Source organism: Bombina bombina, chromosome 12 (genome assembly GCF_027579735.1).
Source record: "Bombina bombina isolate aBomBom1 chromosome 12, aBomBom1.pri, whole genome shotgun sequence".
Taxonomy (NCBI): Eukaryota; Metazoa; Chordata; class Amphibia; order Anura; family Bombinatoridae; genus Bombina; species Bombina bombina.
The window spans coordinates 36,751,705-36,779,292 of record NC_069510.1 but is presented as its reverse complement, the minus strand read 5'-3'; the positions used below and the strand labels follow the sequence as shown (position 1 = coordinate 36,779,292).

The 27,588-nt window shown below is 39.0% G+C and overlaps 1 protein-coding gene across 1 annotated transcript; it reads right to left on the bottom strand.

Annotated features, from left to right (window-relative positions):
• Positions 1–15,264: 15,264 nt before the first annotated feature.
• LOC128642830 (ficolin-1) lies at positions 15,265–25,092 on the bottom strand. Its single transcript, XM_053695672.1, has 9 exons — positions 25,006–25,092; positions 23,636–23,749; positions 23,444–23,497; positions 21,306–21,341; positions 20,550–20,588; positions 19,607–19,734; positions 18,163–18,292; positions 17,927–18,061; positions 15,265–15,518 (listed from the first exon to the last, which is right to left on the bottom strand). The coding sequence occupies exons 1-9, from the start codon at positions 25,073–25,075 to the stop codon at positions 15,271–15,273; spliced, it is 954 nt and encodes a 317-aa protein (XP_053551647.1). The 5' UTR covers positions 25,076–25,092; the 3' UTR covers positions 15,265–15,270.
• Between the last annotated feature and the right edge of the window lie 2,496 nt (positions 25,093–27,588).

Here is a 27,588-nt window from a genome sequence, read left to right as displayed (position 1 = left end):
CCTGAAATATATATTTTCCCCGTTGGTTTGGTCCTGCCACATAATTTACTTTCGAGCCTGCGATTAAATACCCTCCCCATGGGAATAACACGGCAAGCAAAATTCAATAGGCCAAGGATTGACTGCAACTGTTTCAGAGTAATGTATTTTGAAGACACGGCCGCTTTAACCGCTTCTAACATGCTCTGCACCTTGTCAATGGGCAACCTGCAAATCATTTGCACCGTGTCAATCTCTATGCCAAGGAAGGTTAAGCAAGTAACTGGACCTTGGGTTTTTTCCTCGGCAAGAGGAACCCCCAAAAAAGCCATAAGCTTTCGCATTATGTTCATTGCTTCTAAGCAATCCTACAATCAAGAAGTCATCCAGATAGTGCGCAATGCAATCCCTACCCACTCTATGAGCTACGGCCCAGTGCAAAACGTGCTGAATTTCTCAAATAAGGCACAAGAAATGGCACAGCCCGTAGGCAGGCATCGATCAACATAGAAACCACCCTGGAACTTACAACCCATCAGCGGGAAGGTAGAAGGATGTAGGGGCAACAAACGAAATGCGGATTCAATATCTAATTTCGCCAATAAAGCACCTCCACCACACCCCTGGACCAGCTCAAGAGCGCTATCAAAAGATTGATACCGCACTGAGCTAAGCTCAGGATCAATAGCATTATTCACTGAGCTTCCTTTAGGGTAGGAAAGGTGCTGTATCAGCCGAAATTTTCCCGGCTCTTTTTTTGGTACTATCCCTAATGGCGAGATGACCATGTTAAGAAATGGAGGGGACTGGAAGGGCCCTATCATGCGTCCAAGGCGTATTTCCTTGTCTAATTTTTCTTGTACTACTTGTGGGTAATCATATACTGAGCGTAGGTTTCTATGTTTGACTGACCCCCTAACAATCGCATTAACTGGAATAACGAAGCCGCTGCTGAAACCATCTCTTAATAAATTTGCAGCTTCGCGATCGGGGTAACAACGCAGCCATAGATCAAGCGCGTGGGCCCTCACTGGGGAGTGAGCATTTTTGGCCAGCAAGGGTTCTATTTTGGGATCTGCTAACTGTGGTATCTTTCCCTAGTGTTACTGACTCACTATATGTATACCAACGCTTATTATCGCACCTATTTAACTTTGATGTTGGTTATATAATTCTAATAACCCAGGTGTCACAATATATGTGGCTACTTTGAACAACCAAGGCATAAGCAGCCTCTCATACGGTTTTGTGAGGCTAACCTCGATGTAGCCGCTGGTGGTTAATGTGTAGAAAATCAAACAGACTGTGGCAGTACTACTACAGACATACCCTACAGGGTGTCATATTATAGCCTGTTTTACTCACAAATTTATCTGGAAATATAACCCAACCACACGACTATAGATTTAAGCCACATAGCAATTGGTTTTTGTTCCCCTCCAGTGACCAATCTTATAAGAGATGATGCAATAGTTCCTCATAAATAGCTAATAGCAAACTTGCAAAAACATTGTGCTTGATTTGGAGAGAAAGGTGGTTTCAACAACAACACATACAAAAACATTTTGGAAACTATAAATCAATTCGGTTGATGAATTAGATACACATTCCAAACTGTTATTAACCCTATGAGATACTACTCAAATATTTGATGATAAGATACCCAAGTATGCACCAAACACACTGACTGGTAAATTTGTTATGTTATTTTGTAACTACCTCTAAATTCAGAGGGTGCGAACGCATCCAAATTTAGTAATGACATCTTACCATTTTTGGAATACATAATAAATAATTGTAGACCGTTAAGTTTGGTACCGGGTTGAATAAATAATTACAAATTTAGCACCAAATCAATATGAAACTCATTATGCTGATTCTTTAAATCCACGTGTCACTAGACACTATAATACTAGTATAACCTCATAGAGGTATAATATTATTGCCTCTATTAGAGGGCTAATAATTAACCACTAGTAGTGGAAAACTTAGAATTACCCGATTGATTCTGTGCTCATATCCATTCAGAACACGGAATATTGAATACCCAGGTATCATCATACCTAGTATACCTTTATATTTTGCTACTTAATTCCACAATTAAGGAATAAATTACGTATCTCATCACCCTACTATGAGTTTTTTGTTTTTAATTTGCACATCCCTAAATTTTAACTCTGATTTTATGTGTATATAATAAAAGTTATGTTTTATTAATTCTAATGAGACCTCTCTAACCATTTGGTGTTCACTTTGAACACAGTTACCTCATGTTCCACATGCCTACTAAGAGTGCTAATAGTGTATTCTAAGATGGGTTCTTAACCCATCATACTTTGGTTGTGGTTTCTTTCCTCATGCAATCGCAACCTGGGTGCAACCCCCCCGCAGAACTTGCAATTATGCTTAAATCCGCAAGCGCTTCCTTTTTCGCATTTGTTATCTTGAAAGGCCCAACAGAATCCACCCCTACGCTTTCCTTTCTGGTTCCGAAAGGACTGAGGCACTGCAGAGGTGGACGTGGAGGAAGAACACTGCGGGCCCAGGCGCTGCCAAAGATGGGAATCCGTACAATCAAATTTAAGCACTGGATTACCCGCCATTTTGCGCCTGAACTCAGAGTCATAGTCCCGCCATGCCCCCTCACTGAATTTCCTTTGAATCCAGTGGATTGAGTCTGTGTATTTTAGAATGGCGAGGTTTTGATTCGGGTATATCTCTAGATAACAGGAAGAAAACACTCTAAAACAAATGAGCCACTCCTCAAAAGTTTCGGGGAGTTTAAACCTCTTAGGGCCAGTTCCATCAGAGCTTTTCTCCTTCTGCCTATAAGCCTCAGAGGATAGTTAAAAAATATTGACGTATTTCCCCTGCTGTATTTTTTTAACAATTTTGGGCTTTAAATGGGCATGCAGCGAAGGCATATACGAGGGTATAGTGTCCCCATGCACTGCAACCTTTCTCTCTGGGATAATAGTAAATGGGGAATTCTGCAACTGACTACCCTGCGGAGCTGACTACCTGAGTTTGATTCGGATAAGGATGAGTCAGCCGAATCAGATCTATCATGTGTGAATGTAGGTGTACTATGCTCATTATATACATTTGCACATGACTTACCGGTGGCAGAGGAGCATGGTGGAAGCTGAGGTGATGTTTGCTCCGAAGCCGCTTGAACTGGAGCAGTAGTTGCAGCATGCTGAATTTGAGTAGAGCTCGGCGCTGTAGAGCTTGCCACAGACCCTGATCCCTGCTGCGAGGTGGAAGGCAGGATAGATGTTTCCTGAAGAGAACTCCTGCCTGACTCCTGGTTTTGCGGTTGCATGACCCCCTGTAAGAGAGAAAATAACTTGCGAGCATTGCGAACTTGTGGCATGGCAGGAGCTGCTAATGGTACATTTTGTGAAACTTGCTGCCCATGCATACGATGATCATGAATTATGGGTATGTATGATGAATGATTATTGACATTACCAACATCACTCACCCTGCTAGGGTTAGCTGACACATTCACCCCCCCCAGTGTTATCAGTCACATTCATTCCAGAACAATGAGCCTGTGAAGCATTCTGCAAAACATTCACTCTAGAACAATGAGCCTGTGAAGCATTCTGCAAAACATTCACTCTAGAACAATGAGCCTGTGAAGCATTCTGCAAAACATTCACTCTAGAACAATGAGCCTGTGCAGCATTCTGCAAAACATTCACTCTAGAACAATGAGCCTGTGAAGCATTCTGCAAAACATTCACTCTAGAACAATGAGCCTGTGAAGCATTCTGCAAAACATTCACTCTAGAACAATGAGCCTGTGAAGCATTCTGCAAAACATTCACTCTAGAACAATGAGCCTGTGAAGCATTCTGCAAAACATTCACTCTAGAACAATGAGCCTGCGAAACATTCTGTAAAACGTTAGCTGCTTGTGCTTGAATCAGAGTTGCTGAATTAGCCCTACTATGCTGCAAATTCATAGCTACATGTGCAGATCCCTGCCCATCTATTATTCTATGCTGCGTATTCATAGCTACATGTGCAGATCCCTGCCCATCTATTATTCTATGCTGCGTATTCATAGCTACATGTGCAGATCCCTGCCCATCTATTATTCTATGCTGCGTATTCATAGCTACATGTGCAGATCCCTGCCCATCTATTATTCTATGCTGCGTATTCATAGCTACATGTGCAGATCCCTGCCCATCTATTATTCTATGCTGCGTATTCATAGCTACATGTGCAGATCCCTGCCCATCTATTATGTGCTGCATAGCGCTAATGTTATGCGCTGCAGTGTGCTGACCATCCCTGTTATGTTGTATATTATGCGCTGCAGTGTGCTGTGCATCCCTGCTATGTTGCACATTAATGGCCATCAAACCCTGCGCATCTACTGAATTTGCGTGTCCCTGTGCATTTATTGATTGTTGCATATCGCCAACATTAAGTGCTGCAGTGTGCTGCGTAGCTCCTGTATAGTGTGGCATATTATTATTAGGCCCAGGCCTCTTGCCCTGTGTTTTTCGCAGCGGCGCTTTTCCTTTGTCAATTTTTTTCCCAGTAAGCTGCCTAGTTGCGCCACGCCCTCTGGCCAAAACTCTATTTCCAATATGCCCCCGTGAAGCAAATACCCCCCTAACAATATTGGCCCTGAAGCGACATTGCCCCGTTGCATATTTGCCCCTGATTGCCCAGGTCCTACCAGGCCCAAAGCTCTCTCGTGATGCTCACTTGCAATCCGAGGAGTGATGGACCGTTCACGGCGAGGACCGCTTGCCAAATGACTTCCGGTGACGTAACCGTAAGGGGTGGGACGCGCGATGACGACGACTTCCGGTATCGCGTGTGGACCAACCGGAATGGAGGACGAGGACGCCATTGCTGGAGTGGAAGATGAAGAGGCCATCGCTGCTGCAACCGACGCTAGGAAAGCCGAAACCGCCGACGCTGCTGATGGAGGTACAGACACAAAGAGGGATTCGACCGAGGAGGCAGGTAAGACAGGGGGCAGTGGAGGGGGCTGCAAGCTAGGCCCTGAACCACCAATGACGTCACTGGGCTGATACGTGCCCTGTACAGAGTGGGAAATGGCGGATTGAATGCGGGGGAAGCCAGACATTTGTGCCCTCACATTTTGCTCTGCGCCACCAATGTTTTGTACACTGATAGTAGCAGCACTACCCTGCGCCAAATTTGAAGGCCCTGCAATACACGGCGCCATATTTGAAGGCCCCGCATTTACCCTGATGGTATTAGCACTACCCGGCGCCAAATTTGGAGGCCCTGCAATACCCGGCGCCATATTTGAAGGCCCAGCATTTACACTGCTAGTAGCAGCACTACTGGCGCCATATTTCAAGGCCCTGCCATGCCGTTTGCGCAAATATGGATGTGACAGACCCTTCTGTCAGGACTGAAGGAGTTAACTGTGTTTAGCTTTAAGAATCTAATTTCTAAAGACAGGTTTTCTGGCCTCAGCTATTGTGTGCTATAATTACATTTAAGTAATAAACAGGCCATTGTTTAATCACCCTCAGAGAGCAGACGCTAGGTGATAAGACAAGCCAAATGTGTTTAAGTTGTTATCTGCCTAAGTAAAGTATTTAAGTAATGTAATTCTACTGTTTCATAAAAGGGCGTCTTTCCCTTTTTATCTAATGTACAAGAGTCTTTCAACCCCCCCATCTGGGGTCAAAACCTGTATAAATACTAGGCATCTAGCCTTTAATAAATGACATTCTGTTTTAAACCTGAAACTGGCTGGGTTGTGAATTGCTGATTCCCTATGCAGGACATTGTTCATCTGGTATTAAACCTTGGTACACTGTTGGTACCGTAACATTGGTGGCAAGCGACGGAATGAACCTTATCGCCCAGAAGAGCAACTACACAAGCCAGTAACCTCAGGAAGAGGGGGATTATTACAATACTGACTAAGATGGAAAGAGTACCAGGGACAGAAGGAACCAATGGGCCCAGCATAGCAGACAGAACCCCCGCAGAAGCAAGCTTTGATCGGGCGGTTAAAATAAGACTGGCACATTATGGCCCCAACCCATCTGCGGAAATTATCGACCGGGTCATAGCAGCTGTGGAGGCCAACCTACTTCGCCAAAGCGGCGCTGCAGCAAACCCAGTGGAAAAGAGAAAAGTAAATTTTGCAGCTTTTAAAAACTTCCTGGAAACAGAAGGAGAGATTGATGGGTACCTTGCGGATTTTGAGAGGCAATGTGCACTACACAAGGTACCCGCAGAGGACTGGGTCATGATATTATCCGGAAAATTATCCGGCCGGGCCAGTGAGGCTTTTCGGGCCATTCCAGATGAGGAAGTCGGGGATTATAATACTGTAAAAGAGGCTCTGCTCTCCAGGTATGCGGTTACACCGGAGGCATACCGGAGGCGGTTCAGAGACACTGTTAAATTAACTGGAGATTCCTACCTTGAGTGGGCATGTAAGGTGCACCACACAGCAGCTCACTGGATAGCGGGGTGCCAAGCCGTGGCTGGGGAAGAGGTGCTGCAGCTATTCCTGTTGGAACATTGCTTCGACAAGTTACCCGCAGGAGTTCGAGAGTGGGTTCGGGACCATAAACCCTCCACCCTGCATGAAGCGGCTCGCTTGGCAGATGAGTATACGGATGCCCGCAAACTGGACACTTCTACCACTAAGCCCCCTGCTAGAGTGGAGTACAGACCCCCAGTCACCCCAGCAGCTGCCAGTTACCAACCCCCGGCGCACCGCTATACCACACGGCCTCTGGCCACGAACTACCCTCAGAGAGCCCGGTTCAATTCGCGGGGCTACTCACAACCGATTCGGTGCTTTGGATGTAAGCAACTAGGGCACAAAAGACCAGAGTGTCCCCTAAATGCAGCGAACCAAGCACAGTCCTGGAGAAGACCTGCCGGCGGAATCACACGTAACCCTCAGCCTGCGGCCCGCTACGTAGAGGCGCAAGAATGCTGGGGCATCCTACATGAGGCAGACCTTGTGCAAGCTGCCCACCGGAATAACCGGCAACTGGTTAAAGTGAATGGGAAGGAGGTCAGTGGTCTACGGGATACTGGTGCTACCATGACCTTGCTTCGAAAGAACTTGGTGTCTGAGAAACAGCACACAGGAGACACTGTGGCTGTGAGGGTAGCAGGGGGCACTGTGTTCCGCCTACCTGTTGCCAGGGTGCATTTGGATTGGGGAGGGGGCGCTAGACCTGTGAATGTGGGGGTCATGAAGGATTTACCAGCTGATGTTCTCCTTGGAAATACCTTGGTCCCCCTTGTTTCTGCCTATGCTCCCATGGGTCCCGCTGATGTTAACCCTGTGACTACCCGTGCTCAGATCCGTGCAGCAGAGACTGACCCCCCTGCTGCTAAGCCCCAGGATGCTGAGCTCAGTAAATCTCTATCCGCTATTGATACGTGGAAGTCCCGTTACAATGCGCTGATGAAGGAGAAGAGTCACGTAGAGGATGAAATGGTCACGTTAAATAATCATGTAACAGTGCTAGCAGGAGAGAAGAGGAGTGCAGAGGAAAAAGCACGTTTAGAACAGGAATCTCTGCTAGACAGGCTGCACCGACAGACTGCAGAAAACACCAGCTTGAGAGTGGAACATGAAACATTAAAGACAAACTTAGTGACACTGGAGGAGAAGCTGACGCTGGCTCATAGTGAGGTGCAGCAACTCAAGGGCACCCTATGTCAGTATGAAGGGATTGTGGATACCTATAAAGAGCAGGTACAGAAAACTCGTAAAGAAGCTGATGAGATTTTGAAGGACTGTTTAGCCCTAGTCTGGGCACTGAGGAAGTTGAACCCTTGTTTGTATGGACAGGAATTCTCTCTCATAACGGGAATACAGATGGATTGTCCTGGCAAACTGACATGCCTACCACCTCCTAGTCCGGTCATCCCCAGGTTGACCCGCAAAAGGGTCAAGCCGGGTCTGCCGGAGTGTTCCACAAGGGGGGAGCTATGTGACAGACCCTTCTGTCAGGACTGAAGGAGTTAACTGTGTTTAGCTTTAAGAATCTAATTTCTAAAGACAGGTTTTCTGGCCTCAGCTATTGTGTGCTATAATTACATTTAAGTAATAAACAGGCCATTGTTTAATCACCCTCAGAGAGCAGACGCTAGGTGATAAGACAAGCCAAATGTGTTTAAGTTGTTATCTGCTTAAGTAAAGTATTTAAGTAATGTAATTCTACTGTTTCATAAAAGGGCGTCTTTCCCTTTTTATCTAATGTACAAGAGTCTTTCAACCCCCCCATCTGGGGTCAAAACCTGTATAAATACTAGGCATCTAGCCTTTAATAAATGACATTCTGTTTTAAACCTGAAACTGGCTGGGTTGTGAATTGCTGATTCCCTATGCAGGACATTGTTCATCTGGTATTAACCCTTGGTACACTGTTGGTACCGTAACAATGGAAAGGGGCCATGCCAGGATGCCCCAATTCCCCTGACCCTGAACCATCAATGCATAAATTATCAGCCATACTGGTGACTATGGCTGCACTAAAACACAGACCTACTGACATACAGACCTACTGACCTACTGATATACTGACATACTGACATAATGACCTACTGACATACTGACATACAGAAATACAGACCTACTGACATAATGCCCTACTGACATACTGACATACTGACCTACTGACATACTGACAAGCTGCTAGAGAGACCAGTAGAGTTGTAATACCCTGATCATTGTACCTGAGGCTCAAAGCAAGTCCTCCCTCCAGCTTCCCCTCTAGACTATTCCCAGCCTACACCTATAAAAAAAAATATAATAATCCCACCAGTTCATATAATGCAAACTAAGAAATAAGGATCTTTGGGAAAATGAATCTATGCTTCCCAATCCAAGCTTGAGTCTGCAGACAACAAGGCTAGCCACAGTCATTTTGTTAGTATAAAATGCATTTGTTCTGGAGTGATCAGTTAAATCCATTTACTGACTGATATGAAGCCAGGTTAGCCTTGAGATGTGAACAGAGAGTTTTCCAGTTCTGAGAAATAGAAAGGTCACAATTTTCAGAGCTAAATTACATGAAAATGAGGCAAAGTCAATAATGAAAGTGAATTGCAAGTTGCAAGTTGTTTTACTATTTATAACTAAACATTTTATATATTAATATCTCAAGGTGTTTATTGTCCCTTTAATAACTGAATGGGACAATCTTTTTCCAAAGCCGGTTAAACCTATCCAGAGAGTGACAATAATTACACAAGACTGTGCTTCTCTTTAAACAGTGATTTTATTAGCAGAATATAACCATGTAAATTAATACATCATTCATTTCAGTGCAAGTCATGTGATGTGAAACCATTTGTTTTAAATTCTCTACCAATCCTATTTGGTCTGGGTTAAATTTACACATATTACCGGGATACATGTGATTGGATAATGGCTAACAAGACATGTTGTCATGGTAACACAACTTATCACAACTTATTTAGGAAACTAGAACTTTCATTAATTTCCCTAAATGTTGACATTAATTGTACTATTTATTTTTAGTGATCTTTCTAAAAACTTTGGTAACAAATGTACTAAAGTCCTTTTTCATGATTTTTATACAAAGAGTTATTAAAGTCCTGTCAATCAATATGTTGTTTGAGATAGAAGCTTTAATTATAATAAATATTGTACATTGTTGCTGCTACATCCCCTGATCTCAGTAACATTAAAAGCTGCAGAATGTTTTATGAATATCAGGAAATTCAGAACAAACTTGTAAAATGAGACACAGTAAACTAATTAATCCAATGCAGAATAATATGCAATATTTTTATTTTTTCTATAACAAACTGAAGTTACTACTTTGGAAAAAAGTTACATTATTTTGTAAGTAGAATTGGGAGAAGAAATCCTTACTTGTGAAGTCTCTGCCGATAATAAAAAACCCAAACAGGATAAAGGCATAGAAGCCACTTATGGAAGGCTGAGAAAAGTGACAGAGGCAGCAATGCTTTTGGTGCTTTAAAGGGCAGAATGTAAGAACTTTTCAGCCAAGTAAGCACCTTTTTTTTTTACAATAGATCTTTGTATTATAGGAACATTTCTATTTATTTAATAGTTTACATTTACATTCCAGGGTTCTGGTAGTAAAAGTCTCACTGACAGTGGTGTCACCATCCTACTTCTGCAAGTCTCAGCAGTGAGGCAGCAACTAACTAATGCTATGAGCCAGCACCAGGTAAGCAGTGTCAGCAATTGTGTGCATGTCAGTGGGTTGCCTCCATTACATGAGCTGCACACTGAGATCAGCATGTATCCTGTGCTGTTGCTGGAAGTCTGCATGTGAGGTTATCCAGCAACAGTGCAGTAACAGCCAGTCACAGACTTAAAGGGACACTGAACCCAAATTTTTTTCTTTCGTAATTTAGATAGAGCATGACATTTTAAGCAACTTTCTAATTTTCTCCTATTATCAAATTTTCTTCATTCTCTTGGTATCTTTTGTTTGAAATGCAAGAATGTAAGTTTAGATGCCAGCCCAATATTGGTGAACAACCTGGGTTGTCCTTGCTGATTGGTGGATAAATTCATGCACCAATAAAAAAGTGCTGTCCAGAGTGTGAACTAATAAAAAAGCTTAGATGCCTTCTTTTTCAAATAAAGATAGCAAGAGAACAAAGAAAATGTGATAATAGGAGTAAATTAGAAAGTTGCTTAAAATTGCATGCTCTATCTGAATCACAAAAGAAACAATGTGGGTCCAGTGTCCCTTTAAAATGGAACTACATACTGGCTTGCTGCGATTCTTGCTGGATCAGGCTCAGTGGGCTGTCACTAGAACTTCAGGAGGGAGGGAGACCAATAAATAATAATATAGAGAGGGAGTTGATGACCAATAAAGTGTCCCCATGGCCATATGTAAACAATGGCTTATTTTGACAACTCCCGTTCTCTCCCTGTCAGCACCTATGACTTACAAATAGTTCAAATTTATTTTTATTTTTTTTATTTTTTTTAAATAATTTTTATTGAGGTTAACTACACATTACAATACAGCTGTGATACATCAAGATATGCATGAATATAACACAATATGTACATGTGGAACACATAAAGTCTTTTCTGTTTCATCACAGAGTAATCCGATCAAATAAGAAATAAACTGAACCTCTTTTTTTTTTTTTCAATTTTAGAACAGAATAGAGTATAAAAGTACTGACGTATGAGAATGGACAAATGAACAGTCTAAATTGTTGAGAATAATGCGAATATTAATATCCATCATAAAACTGAATAGTCTATTCTTCTATTTCTTTACCTTATTTTAACAGTACTCACATTGGATGGCCAGTTAGTCACCTATGGACCCACTGAGCCAAAAGCATTTGAGAAATATACCTTTATAGTTAAATGTATCCAGAAAGACCAACCGCAGAGTAGCTAGAAAAGGGAGAGAAGAGGGAAGAAGAAGAGAGAGAGAAAAAAAAAAAAAAAAAAAAAAAAAGGGTGGAGGGGGTTGGGTGGGCAGGGGAGGGGGGGAGGGGGAGGAATTAGTTGGTGCATGGTGCCTACAGCTATTGCTCCCCTTAGCTGCCCTGCAACAGGGTCAGTTTATGTGCTTCCATATTTCCCAGATTTCCGAATGTAAAAGGACTTTGTTGCGTTGAGTAAAGATCGGACTCTCCATTATTTCCAGATAGGACATGGTTTTGACTACTTCTCCCCATGTAGGTGGTGTTTGCTGTCTCCAAAGTCTTGCTATAGCTAGTTTGGCTGAAATAAGTATATAAACTGAGAGTAAGGCCTTTGGGAGTGAGGCTGTGTCTAAGTTTAAGTGCAATAGAGCTGTTTGCGGGGAGTTGTGTAAGCAGGAAATTAGGTTTCTACATTTGTGTGAGACAACTTGCCAAAAGGTGGCCAATTGCGGACATTCCCACCAAATATGGGCCGGCGAACCCACCATCCCACACTGCCTCCAGCATAATGGAGAGTTAATCTGAGAAATTTTGTATAATCTCAGTGGGGTGAGATGCCACTGTGTACAGATTTTAAGATATAACTCTAGCAGTGTAACGCAGTGAAGTGCTTGTTTGGTTAGGGCCACCGCTTGGACCCATTCGTCCTGTTCCGTTCGGAAATGAAAAGCCTTTTCCCAGGCTAATGTGTAAGCTGACCTGTAGAAAAGGGGGGAATTCATCAAGTCTTTGTAGGAAACCGATAGCGACCTAGGTATCCTCACGTTGCTGCTCCATCTTTTTTCCCACATAGTGGGTGCTCTGGGAGTTTGGTTTAGAAATCCCCAGGACTTTAATAGGCTTCTAAGCATCCAGAACTCAAATAGAAGAAGTTGGGGCGGGTTATAGTTATTGGCAAATTGTGTGGTCGTGATGAATTGGCCATTGGGAAACAAATCTGCCATACAGTAGATTCCGTGCTCCTGCCACAGATGGGGGTGGGAGTCTCTAAGGGCCGCTAGCAGGCCCGTTAAAGAGTGAACGGGAGAAGGATGTGGGGCTATCTGAGGGAGTGAGCGTAATCTATCCCATAGCCGGAGGGCATGAGAGATTATTGTGTTCTGGATTTTGTAAAGCGACCTGACATGCTTGGGCAACCAAATCAGGTCGTGTAGGGTAAGAGGACTAGGGAGCATTGCTTGCTCTAGTATTTGCCATTTGTTTTTGCCGTCAGTGATCTTCCATGCTAGGACTTGAGAGAGCCTTGAAGCTTCATGGTAATATGTTATGTTAGGGGCGCCCGCGCCCCCACACAAGAGTGGTTGCTGGAGTATTCTAGTAGCAACTCTAGGGCACTTATTTTTCCATATATACTTATTGCAAATTTGCTGAAATTTGCCAATCAAAAATTTAGGAACAGGGATAGGGAGTGACCGGAACAGGTATGTGAGCTTGGGAAGCAGGAGCATCTTGAATGCAGCAATACGTCCCAACCAGGAGATACACGGAACACTCCACCTATCAGTACAAGATTGGAACTGCTGGAGGAGAGGATAAAAATTAGACTCTATTATGGTGGGGATGTTCCAAGAGAGATAAACTCCGAGATGTTTGATCCTCTGCTGGGACCAATTGAATGGATACCGTTGCTGAAGTTTTGTAAGATCAGTGCCTGACACGTTAATGGAATATGCCTCCGTCTTGTTGATGTTGAGCTTGTAGTAACTAATCTGTCCAAACCTATCCAGCAACTTAAAAAGGGCGGGGAGGGAGTGGAGAGGATCGCTTAGGAATATGGTTAGGTCATCCGCGAATAAGGCGGTTTTTTGCAAGGTGCCCTCTAGTTCCACTCCCCGGACATCAGGACTACCTCTGATCGCCTCAGCCAGCGGTTCCATGACTAGGGCAAAGAGCAGTGGGGAGAGGGGACAGCCTTGGCGCGTCCCATTGGTGATCGGAAAGGTCGGGGAGCGGAATCCCAGACCTCTAACTGAGGCCGAGGGGGCCGAGTAAAGAGCTCTAACACAGGAGCAAAATCCCTGAGGGAAGCCAAACTTATCAAGGACCTCAAATAGGTATGTCCAGTTGACCCTATCAAAAGCCTTTTCGGCATCTAAGGCTAAGGTCGTACAGGAGAGATTACGCTGCTTGGCTTCGAAGTATATATTGAGGATCCGGCGAGTATTATCTGGCCCTTCCCGACCTGGGGTGAAGCCTACTTGGTCGCCATCCAACAATGACGAGAGGACTTTATTTAATCTAAAGGACAGAAGTTTCGCCATGAGCTTCACATCAACATTGATCAGCGAAATGGGGCGGAAGTGTTCGCATACGTTAGGGGCTTTACCCGGTTTCGGGATGGTCACTATGGTCGCCTCTAAAAGCTCAGTTGGTAGGGAGCCGGAATGTCTGGCCAGGGAGCAGACTCTATTAAGAAGTGGCGATAGCTGGAGTCTAAACGTTTTATAAAACAGAACTCCAAAACCATCAGGACCTGGGGCTTTGTGGGATTTTAGGGTTTTAATGGCATGTAAGACTTCTTTGATACTAAATGGAGCGTCAAGCAGGTCTCTCTGATCTGCCGTCAAGGTCGGCAAAGATATGGTGTCCAGGAAGTCCTGAATAGACTGTGTAGTCGGGACACATTGGGTGGGGGAGCTCGCCAGGTTATATAATGCAGAATAATAAGAAGCAAAGGCTTTCCCTATGTCTGCCGGAAGCCGGACATTTCCCTGGGGTGTTTTGATATATGGGATACGGGCTTCTGCAGTCCTTTGCTTGAGTTTATTGGCCAGTAGTCTGTCTGCTTTGTTTCCCTTGGCATAGAATGTTTGTTTGAATTTCTGAACCTGAGACTGTTGTCTTTTTAATTGTTCAAATTTATTTTAATAAGTGCATTTTTATCATTTTTTTTAACCCTTATTTTTTAGTTTCTCCCCTTGGTGGTAAAATGGTTCATTTAAAAGTGTTAAATGCCTCTAGATTAATACCCTGGGGTGTCTACTTTCTACAAATACATACTTTTGTATGTGTTTCTATTGGATGACAGATATTAAACCAAAAAGTTTTCTTTCATGATTCAGATGGAGCATGCATGTTTAAACAACTCCTATTATCTAATTTGCTGTGTTCTCTTGGTATCCTTTGTTAAAAATATACCTACCTAGCTAGGCTCAGGGCCGCAATGCATTACTGGGCACTAGCTGCTGATTGGTGGCTGCCCATATATGCATCTTCTCACAGGCTCACCCATTGTGATCAGCTAGCTCCCATTCTGCTACTTCAATAAAGGATACCAAGATAATGAAATAAATTAGATAACAGAAGTGAATTAGAAAGTTGCTTAAAACTATAAGCTCTGTCTGAATCCTGAAAGAATACATTTGGGTTTCTTACAGTCCAAGCATAGCAAATTTTAGCAATTCGGAAGTCCATCCATGTGGTATTTGCCCATAAATTATATGGAAACCTAGACATTCTCAACTCAGGACAAAATACTCTATGTTAAGGTATTCTTTAGCTACACTATTTTTGTAAAAAAAAAATGATTATAAAAAAAATTCCATTTTATTTTATTCTACCCCCTCACCCTGTTTAGTATTAAATTCCTATTTATGGCTATTTTATGGACCATATTGGGTATCAAAATAAATCCCTGTTAAAAATGGTATATGATAGGGAAGAGAGCAGATAATTATTAAGAAACCGATAAGGGAAAATGACAAAATTGCCTCTATCATTTAAGCACAGAAACTGGGAAAAGCCACCTTCCTTCAGGGGTTACGGTATAATATTTAAGCAAGCATTAATCATAAGTCTTAAAAGGAAATTCCCTTGTTTGATACCTTGATACCTCTGATTCTTCTAAACAGGTCTAATCTTCATTTCAGACCATTTGTAGGAGTAATTTATCCCTTTTCCAGTCCTCCAGTTGATGCCATCTGCATTACTACTGTGTTGTCCCAGATGGTACAATGCATTTAGGTTTGAAGAATGGCAGGCACCGTACCACCAAGCGCCCTTGTATATTTCAGCACAGCTGTTTGGATGCAAATCATTGTCTTGGTCCTTGGTGCTAAATGGTTTGTTCTTGTGACTCGACAAGGAATCCCCTGAAATTACACAAGAACTGAGATAGACCAAGTACCTTCTATATGGCTGCATGACTTATTTGTATATTCACTAGATCCTAATGTCTCCAGTCCTAAAAAAATGCAACATATTAGCACATTAAGACAAGATTTTCAAAACACTGATATTCTTTATACTTTTTATCATGTTCAGTTTCCTAAATTGAATAATATATATTAAAGCATTATTTTATGAATCATGTGCTTGTTTATAACCCTTAGTTTATACCTTGTAAAGGTTGGTGAACCAATCAGAAGTAATACACAAATACAGCCTTTAAACAACCACTGTGTAATACTCAGGAACAGCACAGAAGAATTTATGGTGTATCAGTTTAAATGAACATAAAACTCAAAATGTTTCTTTCATGATTCAGGTAGAGCATTCAATTTAACCCCTTAAGGACTGGGCATTTCAGACAAAAACTTCCCCAAAAGACCAGAGCATTTTTAGCATTTTTTTGTCATCACTACACAGTTAAACAGAAATAGAGCCTTTTTCATATTTACCTATCAAAACTATATTTTTTTTTTAGTAGACAACCCAAAGTATTGATCTAAGTCCATTTTGGTATATTTCATGCTACCATTTCAACACCAAATGCGATCAAATAAAAAAGTGTATTAAATTTTTCACAAACTATAGGTTTCTCACTGAATTTATTTACAATCAGCTTGTGCAATCATGGCACAAATGGTTGTAAATGCTTCTCTGTGATCTACTTTGTTCAGAAATAGCAGACATATATGGCTTTGGCATTACTTTTTGGTAATTAGAAGGCCGATAAATACAGCTCCGCACCACACTTGTATTATGCACTGTAGTGAAGGGGTTCATTAGGTAACTTGTAGGGTTAATTTTAACTTTAGTGTATAGATTACCCTCCCACCTGACACATCCCAACCCCTGATCCTTACTCATGGGGCAGTGCAGAAATAGTGTGATCTCGCTAGTTTTAGCAAAATCGCGGCAGAGAGGCCCAGGACAGCAACATCATACAGAGTAAGGGGTTAAATAACTTTCCATTTAACTATCCTTTGTTGAAAACCAGGGAGGTAAGTTCAGGAGTGTTCACGTGTCTGCAACTCTATATGGCAGCAGTTTTGGAACAATATTATACAGCGCAATTTCCTGTAATGTAATTCTCCAGACATGTGCACGATACCTATCTATATATCTACCCAGAATAACAAGAGAACAAAGTAAATTTGATAATAGTAGTACATTGGAAAAATAAAATTGTATTCACTGTCTGAATCAGGAAATAATTTTTTTGGGGTTTCATGTCCCTTTGTCCCTCTGTGTGTTTAAAAGACCATTAAATACATACAGTAGAATTACATAATCAACGAGTGCATAATAAAAAAGGCAGAGCAATAGAAATCACTTCATTTTAAATGAGCAGCAGAGTCTGAAAATTTTCAAAATTCAGCCCCCTGCATCATGTGACAGCCATTGGCCAATCACAGACTCATATACATATATACTGTGGACTCTTGCACATGCTCAGTAATAGCTGGTGCCTCACTCTGCATATATAAAGTCTGTGCAAAAAATCATGATGGAAGTAAATTTGAAATTCAATTAAAACTGCATCCTCTACCTAAATCATGAAAGTTTAAAGGAACAGTGAAGTAAAAATTAAACTCGCATGATTCAGATAGAGTGTGTCATTTGTATTTACCTCCATTATCAAAATGTGCACAGACTTTTGTTTTTAATTGGCTGATGGCTGTCACATGATACAGGGGTTCGGCCAATTGAATTACATTTTGAATTAAATATTTTATTATTATTACCTTGTACACTAGAGTTTTCTTTGCATGAAAAGTTTTGTAGATGATCTATATATATAGCCCATTCGTTAGTGTTTTTGTTACAATGTATAGTTTTGATTATTTTTTAACAACATTGTGCGCGTTTACAGACTACTGCTGGTTCCTGTTTGTTATCTGCATTTTATATGCAGGAGAGGTGGGTGTCTGTGTTTCTTGTTTTCCCAGCCACTTTCATTGGGTGTCCCAGACTAACCTCATCATCAACAGAGCTAAACTGGGAGCTTCTAAGCAAGTCTTTATAAGGTTTTATACTGGATTTTTACATTAGTATCTGTTTATATTCTTCTTTATAGTTGTGTCTATTAATGCAGTTATATGAAAACTGGTGTATACTGTCCCTTTAATGATAGAAAGAAAAATAAATAACTGTTAAAAAAACACAATTTCCATGGTTTTAATAACACTGCAACTCCATTTTCAATAGTCTCACCAGAATCTGTACAAACAGAGAGCAACAGAACTATAAAATGTATTTGCATTACATTAAAATTGTGATTTCTGCATTTTCAGCCTGATGCATTGCTGCAGCATAACCTTACCCTATCACTTACCAGCAGTGCCCCCCTTGAAGTCTCCGAGCAGTAATTTGTATTTCTCAGACTCTCCCAGGATTTTGAAGGATCCGTATTTAGCAAAGTGATTTTTGTTCTCAAAGTCCTGTAGATCTATACGCAGCTCCCATGTACCTGTAACAAGGGGGAAATAAAGTTATTTTATAGCATATAAATAAGCTTATTTTATTGCTGTATATTCTGCCAGTCAAGAAGGAAGCCATAAAGACCACGACCTGATGATGTTATCTTGTGAATATTCTCATTTCCCAACCAGAACTCATTCAGGCGGCTTCCGAATCCTGTCTTGTATGATTTCCAGTCACGGAAGAAGTCAACAGAACCGTCCCAACGCCTCTGAAACACCTACAGCAAAAAGGCAGACCAACAGAAAATGAATTTTCTTATACTAAGGTGCTACCCAAGAAATATTTTAAATGTTGATAAAGGGGTTTATTATATTAGAGAAAAAAAATCTGATTTTTGTTTAAGGAAACCTGGTGGGAGGTGTCAGGGCGGAGGGCAATCTCTACAGTACAACTAAAATTAACCTTACAAGCTACTTGATTAACCCCAGCAATTTCAGAAGTGTGGTGCACAACTGCAATTAGCATCCATCTAATTACCAAAAACCAAGCATGCCTGCTATTTCTTAACAAAAGGGATTCTAGGGAAGCTTTTACAACCATCTGTGTTTATGGCTGCACAATTGGTATTTAAATAATTTCAGTGAGAAAAGCAGTTTGTGAAAAAGTTAATTTTCTTTAATATGATCACATTTGGCTGCAAAATGGTCATTTTATATGTAAATAAAAAACAACACCACAAAAATCTTTTGGTCAAGTTTTTCTCTGAAATTCACAGTCTTTAAGGGTGGAATCCTTGATCCCCTATTGTGTCCAATAAAAGACAGATGTAAATAAGATTATGCTCTAAGTTAATCAATCACTGTGTGGAATGCTGAAGGCTGTTTTATTTCCCTTAAAGGGACACTCAATCAAAATTAAACTTTCATTATCAAATCTACTGTGTTGACTGGTCCTTTAAATGTTTTATATAGATAAAAATGCTAAGTTTAATGACCATGTAGCCATCTGAAACCTTCAAAAGGTAGAAATAATGTTAAAGGACCACTAAACACAGTAGAAGTGCATAATCAATAAAGGCATAAGAAAAAGACAATGCAAAAGCACTTAGCTTACATTTCAAATGGTGGGCTTGTGAGATTCTATAAGAAATCTTGCCAGTACCATGAATCTGCTGTACATTTTCTAAAAAGACAGTTTTTTACTTTGAGAATAGTTTGTCTCACAAGGGGTGTTATCTGCTTTTAGGTATACGAAGGCGATGCATAGGTTACAATACAATACAATACATTACACGTTTGACCAAGCAACATTTTTATAATGGGGCCCCATTTCTCTAAAAAAAAAAATATTTTAACAAGTTTCAAACCACCCTACTCCAAAACAAGATGTTATGGTGTCAGGTATCATTTACATATGGTGTCAGGTATCATGTACATGTTGTTATTTGTACCTTATATTTTGCTACAGTGTTTCCCATGTTATAGTGAACATTTTTTATTTATTTTAAGATTAGAATGTTTAGTTACATAAAGAGCTGAAAGCAAAGTCTACAACCATATTAAATCTTAAAGGCAATTTCAAATGTACTCACAATCCAGCCTCCTCCCTCGGTGTGCATATCACACAGCACCTTCAGGGGTCGCTCACCATCTGGATATATTGTGTACCAGTCACTTAGGACCTCTCCCTGATCCAACAGCTCCTTACAGTTCCTCGCAGCTAGAGCACCAAATAAGAAACATGAAAAGTGCTATTTCTACTGATTTTTTCTTGTTTATAATAAAATTAAATATTAATCTTATATAAACATCCAACAGGACCAAACGTAACTGAAAATATGAATCGCTATAGTCTAATATTTATCCAGATATATTTTACGTGGACTGGTTTACCTTGATCCTAAGATTGGGTGCTCCTCAATCAAACTGATAAAATTACTAATAAATGTTACTATTTGACTTGTGATAGATTTGCTAAGATTAAGAGCATTCAGTTCAGTAGAATCTTGTTCATGTGAGCATTTGGTTAGGCTGAATATTGGTTTCAGATTTGTTACCATTATTTCAAATAAGAGCAATGAATTTTAACAAAAACTTAAAATAAATTTGAACAATTAAAATAACCTATATTTCAATGCCAACATTTTTTTTGTAGCCTACATTCTCCTCTCTGACCCCCTGGCTTAGTGACCCTTTATAAAGTGATTGAAAATGATTGAGCATCATTGGTCTGCCACCTCTGAACAGGTTAAGCCTTTGGACAATCAATTGGTTGTTCTTCTACTCATATAGAAGAAAAATCAATAAATTTGCATAGATTTGAATAAATTTGTGTTTGATGTCTGAATTCCCATCTCTTGTCACTATTCACAAGGATCTCTAATCTTAGAGTAATAGAATAAGAAGACTTTTGATATTAAAGTTTTACTGTTTTATCAGTTTTCTCTAAACTGTTTATAATAAGGCATAATCCAATTATTTGTAGTTACATATAGCACCTGATCTGTAGACTCCATACTTAAGGTTCTTACTCACCGTACAATGGCTCCATTTTTCCAACATCTCCTTTTTCTCCTATTGGACAACATATATATTTATTTACTAAGCTATGTAGATCATGCTATGGCAAGAGGACATTATATGAAAATATATATATAATATAGTTCAGATGCTTATATTGATATAGTTTACTAACAGGAAACTAACACAAAAGGTTAAAAAAAATCCCATATCCATAAATGAAAAATAACAGAAGTTGTAGTCTCATGTTCCTCAGTGAAACAGATGAGTAGTCACGTGGTGGCATTTCTTCGTGACATTTTTTTAAAACAAATAGACCTAGACCCTAAAGGAAGGATAATTAAAATGAAATATTGTGCATATCAAAATGACCAAAAATATATTAATCTGAACAATGAAACTGGAATGCAAAAGCAGCCCATTGTTTACATTATCTTGATCGGTTAATTATTGTTCTATAATGACGTATACCTTTTTATTGACTATCATTTTTTTATTATTATTTTGCACTTATGTTTGCTTTTACATAAAAAAAATCAATGTTTTAATGTTTACTATTTTACAAAGGATACCAAACAATGACTTTTTTTTTGGTAATTTGTGGAAATCTCAACGGTTGATAGGACTCATTGAATTTAATATCTTATGTGCTAATAGATCCATGTAACTGGTTAGTGAAGAAGGAATGTAATATTCCTGTAAATGAGCAATAATTAGTGCAGGTCTTTACCAACTAACTCTTAAATGTCCTCTTTAAGAATTAAAGCTTACCTTTTTCTCCTGTTCTTCCTGAAGAACCAGTCTCACCTGTGAACGTAAAATAGAAAAAATAAAATACACACACACACACACACACACACATATATATATATATATATATATATATATATATGTGTGTGTGTGTGTTGAACTGAGAGATAAGTCTCTTGATACTAGAACGTTTCATTTTAAACAATTGGGATGAAAAACTAAAAGTACTTTTGTTCCCCAGGTATATGATTCAGCACAGTTGTATTTTCTAATTGAACTTTATATAAATATATTGCAGATTTTTTTCTTTTAAGTTTTTTTTTTATCTGGATAAAGGAGTAGTAGGACCATTGAGAGATAATGAACAGATAATTAAGCAGGTTGATAAGGGTGGTGTTATATTAGATAAGGATTATTACATCAATAAAATTTGAAGTCAGCTGGCTGATAAAAGTGTTTATTAATTGTTACTGAATAACCCTCTATTTAAAATTGAGAAAGCAATCAAATATTTTATATCTTTTAATCATGGTATTATTCTTAATGAGGAAGTGATATATTTGTAAATATCCTAGGATCCTAGTGCTGTATACTTTGCCTAAGGTGCATAAAATTCAGTTAAGCCCCCTGGTTTTATATGCTCTCGTATTTCTATTTTTTGTAGACTATGCTTTATGAAAACAACTCAAGTTTATCTCAAAGGACTAGAAAAGATTATAAATACATAACAATTATCCATATTTCTGGGTTAGGTGATAACAGTATTTCATTTAATTTGGATTATTTAGACATTGTCTGAAGCTGCAAATTTTTTTTTACAACTTGGGGTCCTGCTATGGGATCCTCCCTACCCAATAAAATCATTGTATGTTTAAAGAATATTTTTATATGGCACTACCTGGTGGCATTATATAGATGATATTTATGGTATATGGTTGAGCAACATTGTACCCTACAGGGATTTTTTTTACCTGATTTGATTATTACTTTCATACTAACTTAATTTGATATTACGTAAGAATAGTATAGATTTTATTTTTAAACGTAATCAAATATAATCACATTTTAGTTTAAAAACAGATATTTTTAAAGGAATATTTATGAAATAAACTTCTTTACCTAAGAGACTCTCTTTGTGGATCAGATGCATTATATCAAGTGAACAATTAGTGGTAAAGAGACAATAGGAAATATTGTGTCAGTTTATTGAAAGGGGTTGTCTTTCAAAATTGATCAAAGTCAGACAGTCGTGATAATTTAACTATAGTAGATGTGTGCCCCAGTGAGGTATTGCAAAATACATTTTTTGCCTTTAAGAAAGATCACTGTTACTCCTATGTAGGGTATTTAAATTGTAATAATATAAAAAAAAAAAATGTTTCTATCATCCTATGTCTGATAAAAATGTGAGATAACTGGTATTTTTACATGCAATACAGATTTCACAATGTATATACTTACATGTCTATGTGGCCACGCTACGTAGAGCAGACTACACGCACTGTTAGAGAATGTATTAAAGAATAGAAATCTAAAAATAGTAAGTTACCTGTAGCTCATTATTGTTTGGAAGCTGGCCATAATGTCAGTCAATTAAAAATGTCAAATTATTAATAAGTGAAGGTTTAAGTAGAAGGGGTAATAGAAGACATTTTAAAACAGTGTCAGTTACATTGGATATTCAAATTGAAAGCTCATATAACTAAAAGGATGAATAAGGATTTTGATTTAGCTATATGTTTGTGATATGTTAGCTTTGCATTTAATTATTTAACTATGTAATTCTTTACCCTTTTAATTGAGTAGATATATAACCAAATTAAAGGTTTTTTTCTGTTAAAAACTATTATAAAAACTATTATGTGAAATATTTAAGTGAGAGACTACCTCTTAGGTACACTAGGTGGCACTAGGTCACAATGTAGTGTTGCAAATATAAAGAGTTAATCTTGGTATGTGAATAGTTAAAAGTATAATTGGAGAATTATTGTGGATAGTTAAAAAGTGGTTTGTACATTATTTGTATTTGGGTATGATTGAGAGCTGTTGCCTAAAACGTTGTTATTTTATTCTATCTAGAACTTAAATAGAAAAATATTTCTCTTTTTTTATCCCAGATAAAAAAAAACTGTGTGTTTAGTTGCAAGAATAAAACTAACCTTTTTGCCCAATTGGTCCAGCTTTTCCTGGATTTCCTGAAAGACCCTTTAACCCTACAAAAAATACATAAATATCTGTCTCTTATTTAAAATATTTTACACACAATTATTTACTGTTCAAGTTGAGGTTTTATTTTATTGACATTTAACCCTTAGGTAATTCTGCATTTTAAATCTAAAAGCCGCACTAACCTTTCTCTCCTAGTGACCCAGCTTCTCCCTTTTGTCCAGGAGATCCTGGAATTCCAGGACAACCTCTGAGGATGGTCAACTTGTCTGAGTTTCCAACTCCCACAATCTTTACATCTTTACCAAAAACAGAATACCAGAATCAAACTTAATAATTAATTAGGCAGAGACTGAAAGCAAAAAAGTTACCTTTAGAAAATAAATAATAGTTAATAATAATTATACAATCTTAACTTTATACACATCAAATTAGTTTTCAATAAAAACTCAGAATGTAACCATGTTTTTTGTTGATAATCACTAGATGTGTTTCTTTATAGGATTGTGATAAACCCTATTTTATAAATGATCTTGGAAAGCAGAACATTAATGCATTGTACAGAGGATGAAAAATGAATAATTCAGAACTCTTCATCAGAATTCTGCTACTGGATGTTGTTTGGAAGAGATTCCAGAAGTCCATAACAAGGTAGTAATGGTGATTTGGTAATAGGCAGGGACGGAACTACCATTGGTGCAATAGGTGCAGTGTCACCTGGGCACTCTCTTGAGTAAGTCTGCTACTGGTAATAGGTGGCCCAGGGGCAGTGCATAGGGTAGGTAAGGTTATAAGAGAAGTCAATAACAAAACAGGCAGAGGAGGAATACTAGTGAGCAAGTGGTTAATAGGAATGAATTTGTTCCAATTGAAAATATTAAATATACAGATCCTACACTTTCTATAAATGGTCAGAATATTACATTTAATTTATGTATGGCTACCTGCAAAATGTATGAACATCAGAAAAATATTTCCTTAAAGAATTGATTTGAACATAAATGTGTGAACCTTTACAAATTATACTAATAAATATGTTACATTCGGAACAGGCTAGTATATAAAAAGGATAATTTGTCAGTATTAAAGAGACATCAAAGCATTTTAGTTCTATATTAAATCTAAAATTGGTTATTTAAAAAATGTTTTATAGCTTTTCCATAGAGTAGCAGAGAAATGAAAATGAATACTGTTTGTACCCTTTTAAAGGGAATTATCCCTCAATATTATCCAATATGAATAATGCTAATTTATTATTTTGCACAAAACCACCTACTTATTGTTAATATTACAATATACATAAGTTAAACTGATACAAATCTTAATGTCTATAAAATTATAATTGTGATCTTTTAAATAGTATTGAGAGAGTTACATTTAATGCAACTGGAGTCATTTGTTAACATATTTAAAATTATAGGTATTGATACAATTCCTAAACATGCTCACATGTTTATTGGTCACTTACCTGGGCAGGTGTCAGCAGCATCAGCCAATGAGGTCACTAAACAGAGCACTGTGCGTACTGAAGCCCATATGTTTATTGGTCACTTACCTGGGCAGGTGTCAGCAGCATTAGCCAATGAGGTCACTAGGCTGAGCACTGTGAGTACTGAATACCACATGTCTGTAGTTAGGTGCTTGCTCCTCTCAGTTTTCTGTCTGTGAATGAGCTTAATAAAGGATGTCAGTAGCTCCTCCCTGTTTGTAAATGTCAGTTTTTTGTATATTGTTACTCCTTTTAAAGGAGTTTTTTTTTTTTTAAATGTGGTCATGCAATATTGTATAGAAACAACCATCTTTGGAAAACTAAAACAATATTTAGTAAAATGCAACTACAGATGTTCCCTTTATCTACAGGCCTTCTTCTAATACTGAATTATGAATTCCACCCTGTGTGTGTTTAAGACACAATTAAAATTAAAAAAAGAGCATAATAAGGATTTTTTTTTATTTCATTAACCAATCAGAATAGTGGGTAGGTTGTGTAATATTTTTTTATTGGTAAGCAATTATGATTAATAAATCAAGATTGCTAAAATAAGATTCATAAATAGAGAATAGCTACTTCTTAAATTCACTTGAAGGACATGAAGAATAAAATGGTAAGGTAAAGGATATTTTTTTTTGTTAACAACAACAATAATAATTATATAATACAAGTAAAGGAACTCTTACTATTTCATTCCAATGCTACTTATTAATGGTGTTTATATATTTATACAATGCAAGAGTGGTCTGCGTTAAGTATGGGTTAGTGATAGGATTATTTAGGAGTGGATTGCATAAAGTGTGGGTTACTGATAAAAGGATTATTTAAGAGGGGATTGCATGGAGTATGGGTTAATGATAGAAGTAATATTTAAAAGTGGATTGCATGGAGTATAGGTTAATGATAGGATTATTTAAGAGTGGATTGCATGGAGTATGGGTTAATGATAGAATGATTATTTAAGAGTGGATTGCATGGAGTATGATTTAATGAAAGAAGGATTATTTAAGAGTGGATTGCGTAGAGTCTGGGTTAATGATAGGAAGATTATTTAAGAGTGGATTGCATGGAGTATGGGTTAATGATAGAATAATTATTTAAGAGTGGATTGCAGAGAGTATAGGTTAATCATAGAAGGATTATTTAGGAATTGTGTTAAAAACGTGGGATCACATGATGGATGTTGATAGTTGGGGGGATTCACATGAGGGATTAAAACATGAGGGTTATATATGTGTCATGCCGCTCAGTCTTAGCTGTGAACTGGCACTCTCCTCCAACGGCTGTTGCCATGGTTGCGGCGGTTGTTGTGGCATGCGGAGATGACTTCATCACTACACGCCGGGTCTTACTCCTAATGTTGCTCACCTGTCTGCTATGCTTGGCCCGAAACCTGCGCCTATGTAAGTACCTCCTCACTTTCTATACCTTGCCCATCTATACGTTGTCTTGTGCTCCCTGGGTGCTATTGTTATTACTCTGTTTGCTTATTCTGGATTGCCTTACTGTAGCTGAACTCTCCCTGTCTGTGACCACTCTACTGATTAACCCCTGAACTGCTGGACTGCCTTACTGTTGCTGAACTTTGCCTGTCTGTGACCATTCTACTGATTAACCCCTGAACTGCTAGATTGCTTTATTGTTGCCAAACTTTGCTTGTCTCTGACCTCCCTCCTGTTTTAACCCCTGAACTGCTGATTCCTTGGATTGCTTGCCTGTTGCCAGACTTTGCTTTTTTCACCACTCTCTGCATTACCCTTTGGTACCCTGAAGGATTTGACTGTCGCCCTGGTGCCTTGTCTTCCCATCTCAACTGTGAGTATTGGATTGCATTTATTATTTCTTCTTTGTTCTGGGATATTTCCTTATCTTGCCACTTGACGTCAGCATAAGAAGACTGCTGGCCAGGATTGTTCTGATAGGGAAATATCCCACTAGTATTATAATTGGCAGTTAGTAGTGGTTATGATTTTTTTATGGTAGATTCAAGTCAGCAAATTTATGGTCGGTTGTGTTGGGAGTATCAGGGTAACTTGGTTAGGGCTAATTGATGAGGGAGAAAATAATCAGCACAGTTAGAGGGAATCAGGTCAGTATAGATAGGGTTAATTATGGTTGATGGATCAGGACAAACATGTTGGCAATAGAAGATGTACAATGTCTTAATAATTTCTATTTGGTTTCATGTTGCTGTCCTGTGTATATGTATGCAGGACTCCCTACTCTCATAGATGTTGCAGGACAGACACAAGATGGGGCTTCAGTGTCCCAGACCATCTTCCTCATAGTATTTCCCAGCTACAGACTAGTTGTTAGAGAGGTTGAACATGCTCTGATCACAGTCTGCTCCTATTAACAGTTAAGCCTCCACACACTTTATACATAGGTTTAGAAAGGAGATAAATATAAATATGTACTGGCTATCAATTAAATGGGGCATACTATTCAAGATAGGACTGCTATCCTACAAAGCTCTGCATTACCAGGGACCAGGCTATTTAAAAGAATTACTGGTGCCCTATGTCTCAACTGGCACACGTTGATCAGTACATGCCCAGAAGCTAAAAGTGCCAAGATTTCACAAAAAAATGTGGTTTGCGAGCTATTAGCCATGCTGCCCCATCTCTATGGAACACTCTACACAGC

Coding starts and splice junctions, on each gene's coding strand:
- LOC128642830 (XM_053695672.1), bottom strand. CDS start 25,075: ATGTGGTATTCAGTACTCACAGTGCTCAGCCTAGTGACCTCATTGGCT. Junction 23,498..23,635: donor TGGGTCACTAGGAGAGAAAG/GTTAGTGCGGCT, acceptor TATTTTTTGTAG/GGTTAAAGGGTCTTTCAGGA. Junction 19,735..20,549: donor AAAAATGGAGCCATTGTACG/GTGAGTAAGAAC, acceptor TTGGTGCTCTAG/CTGCGAGGAACTGTAAGGAG.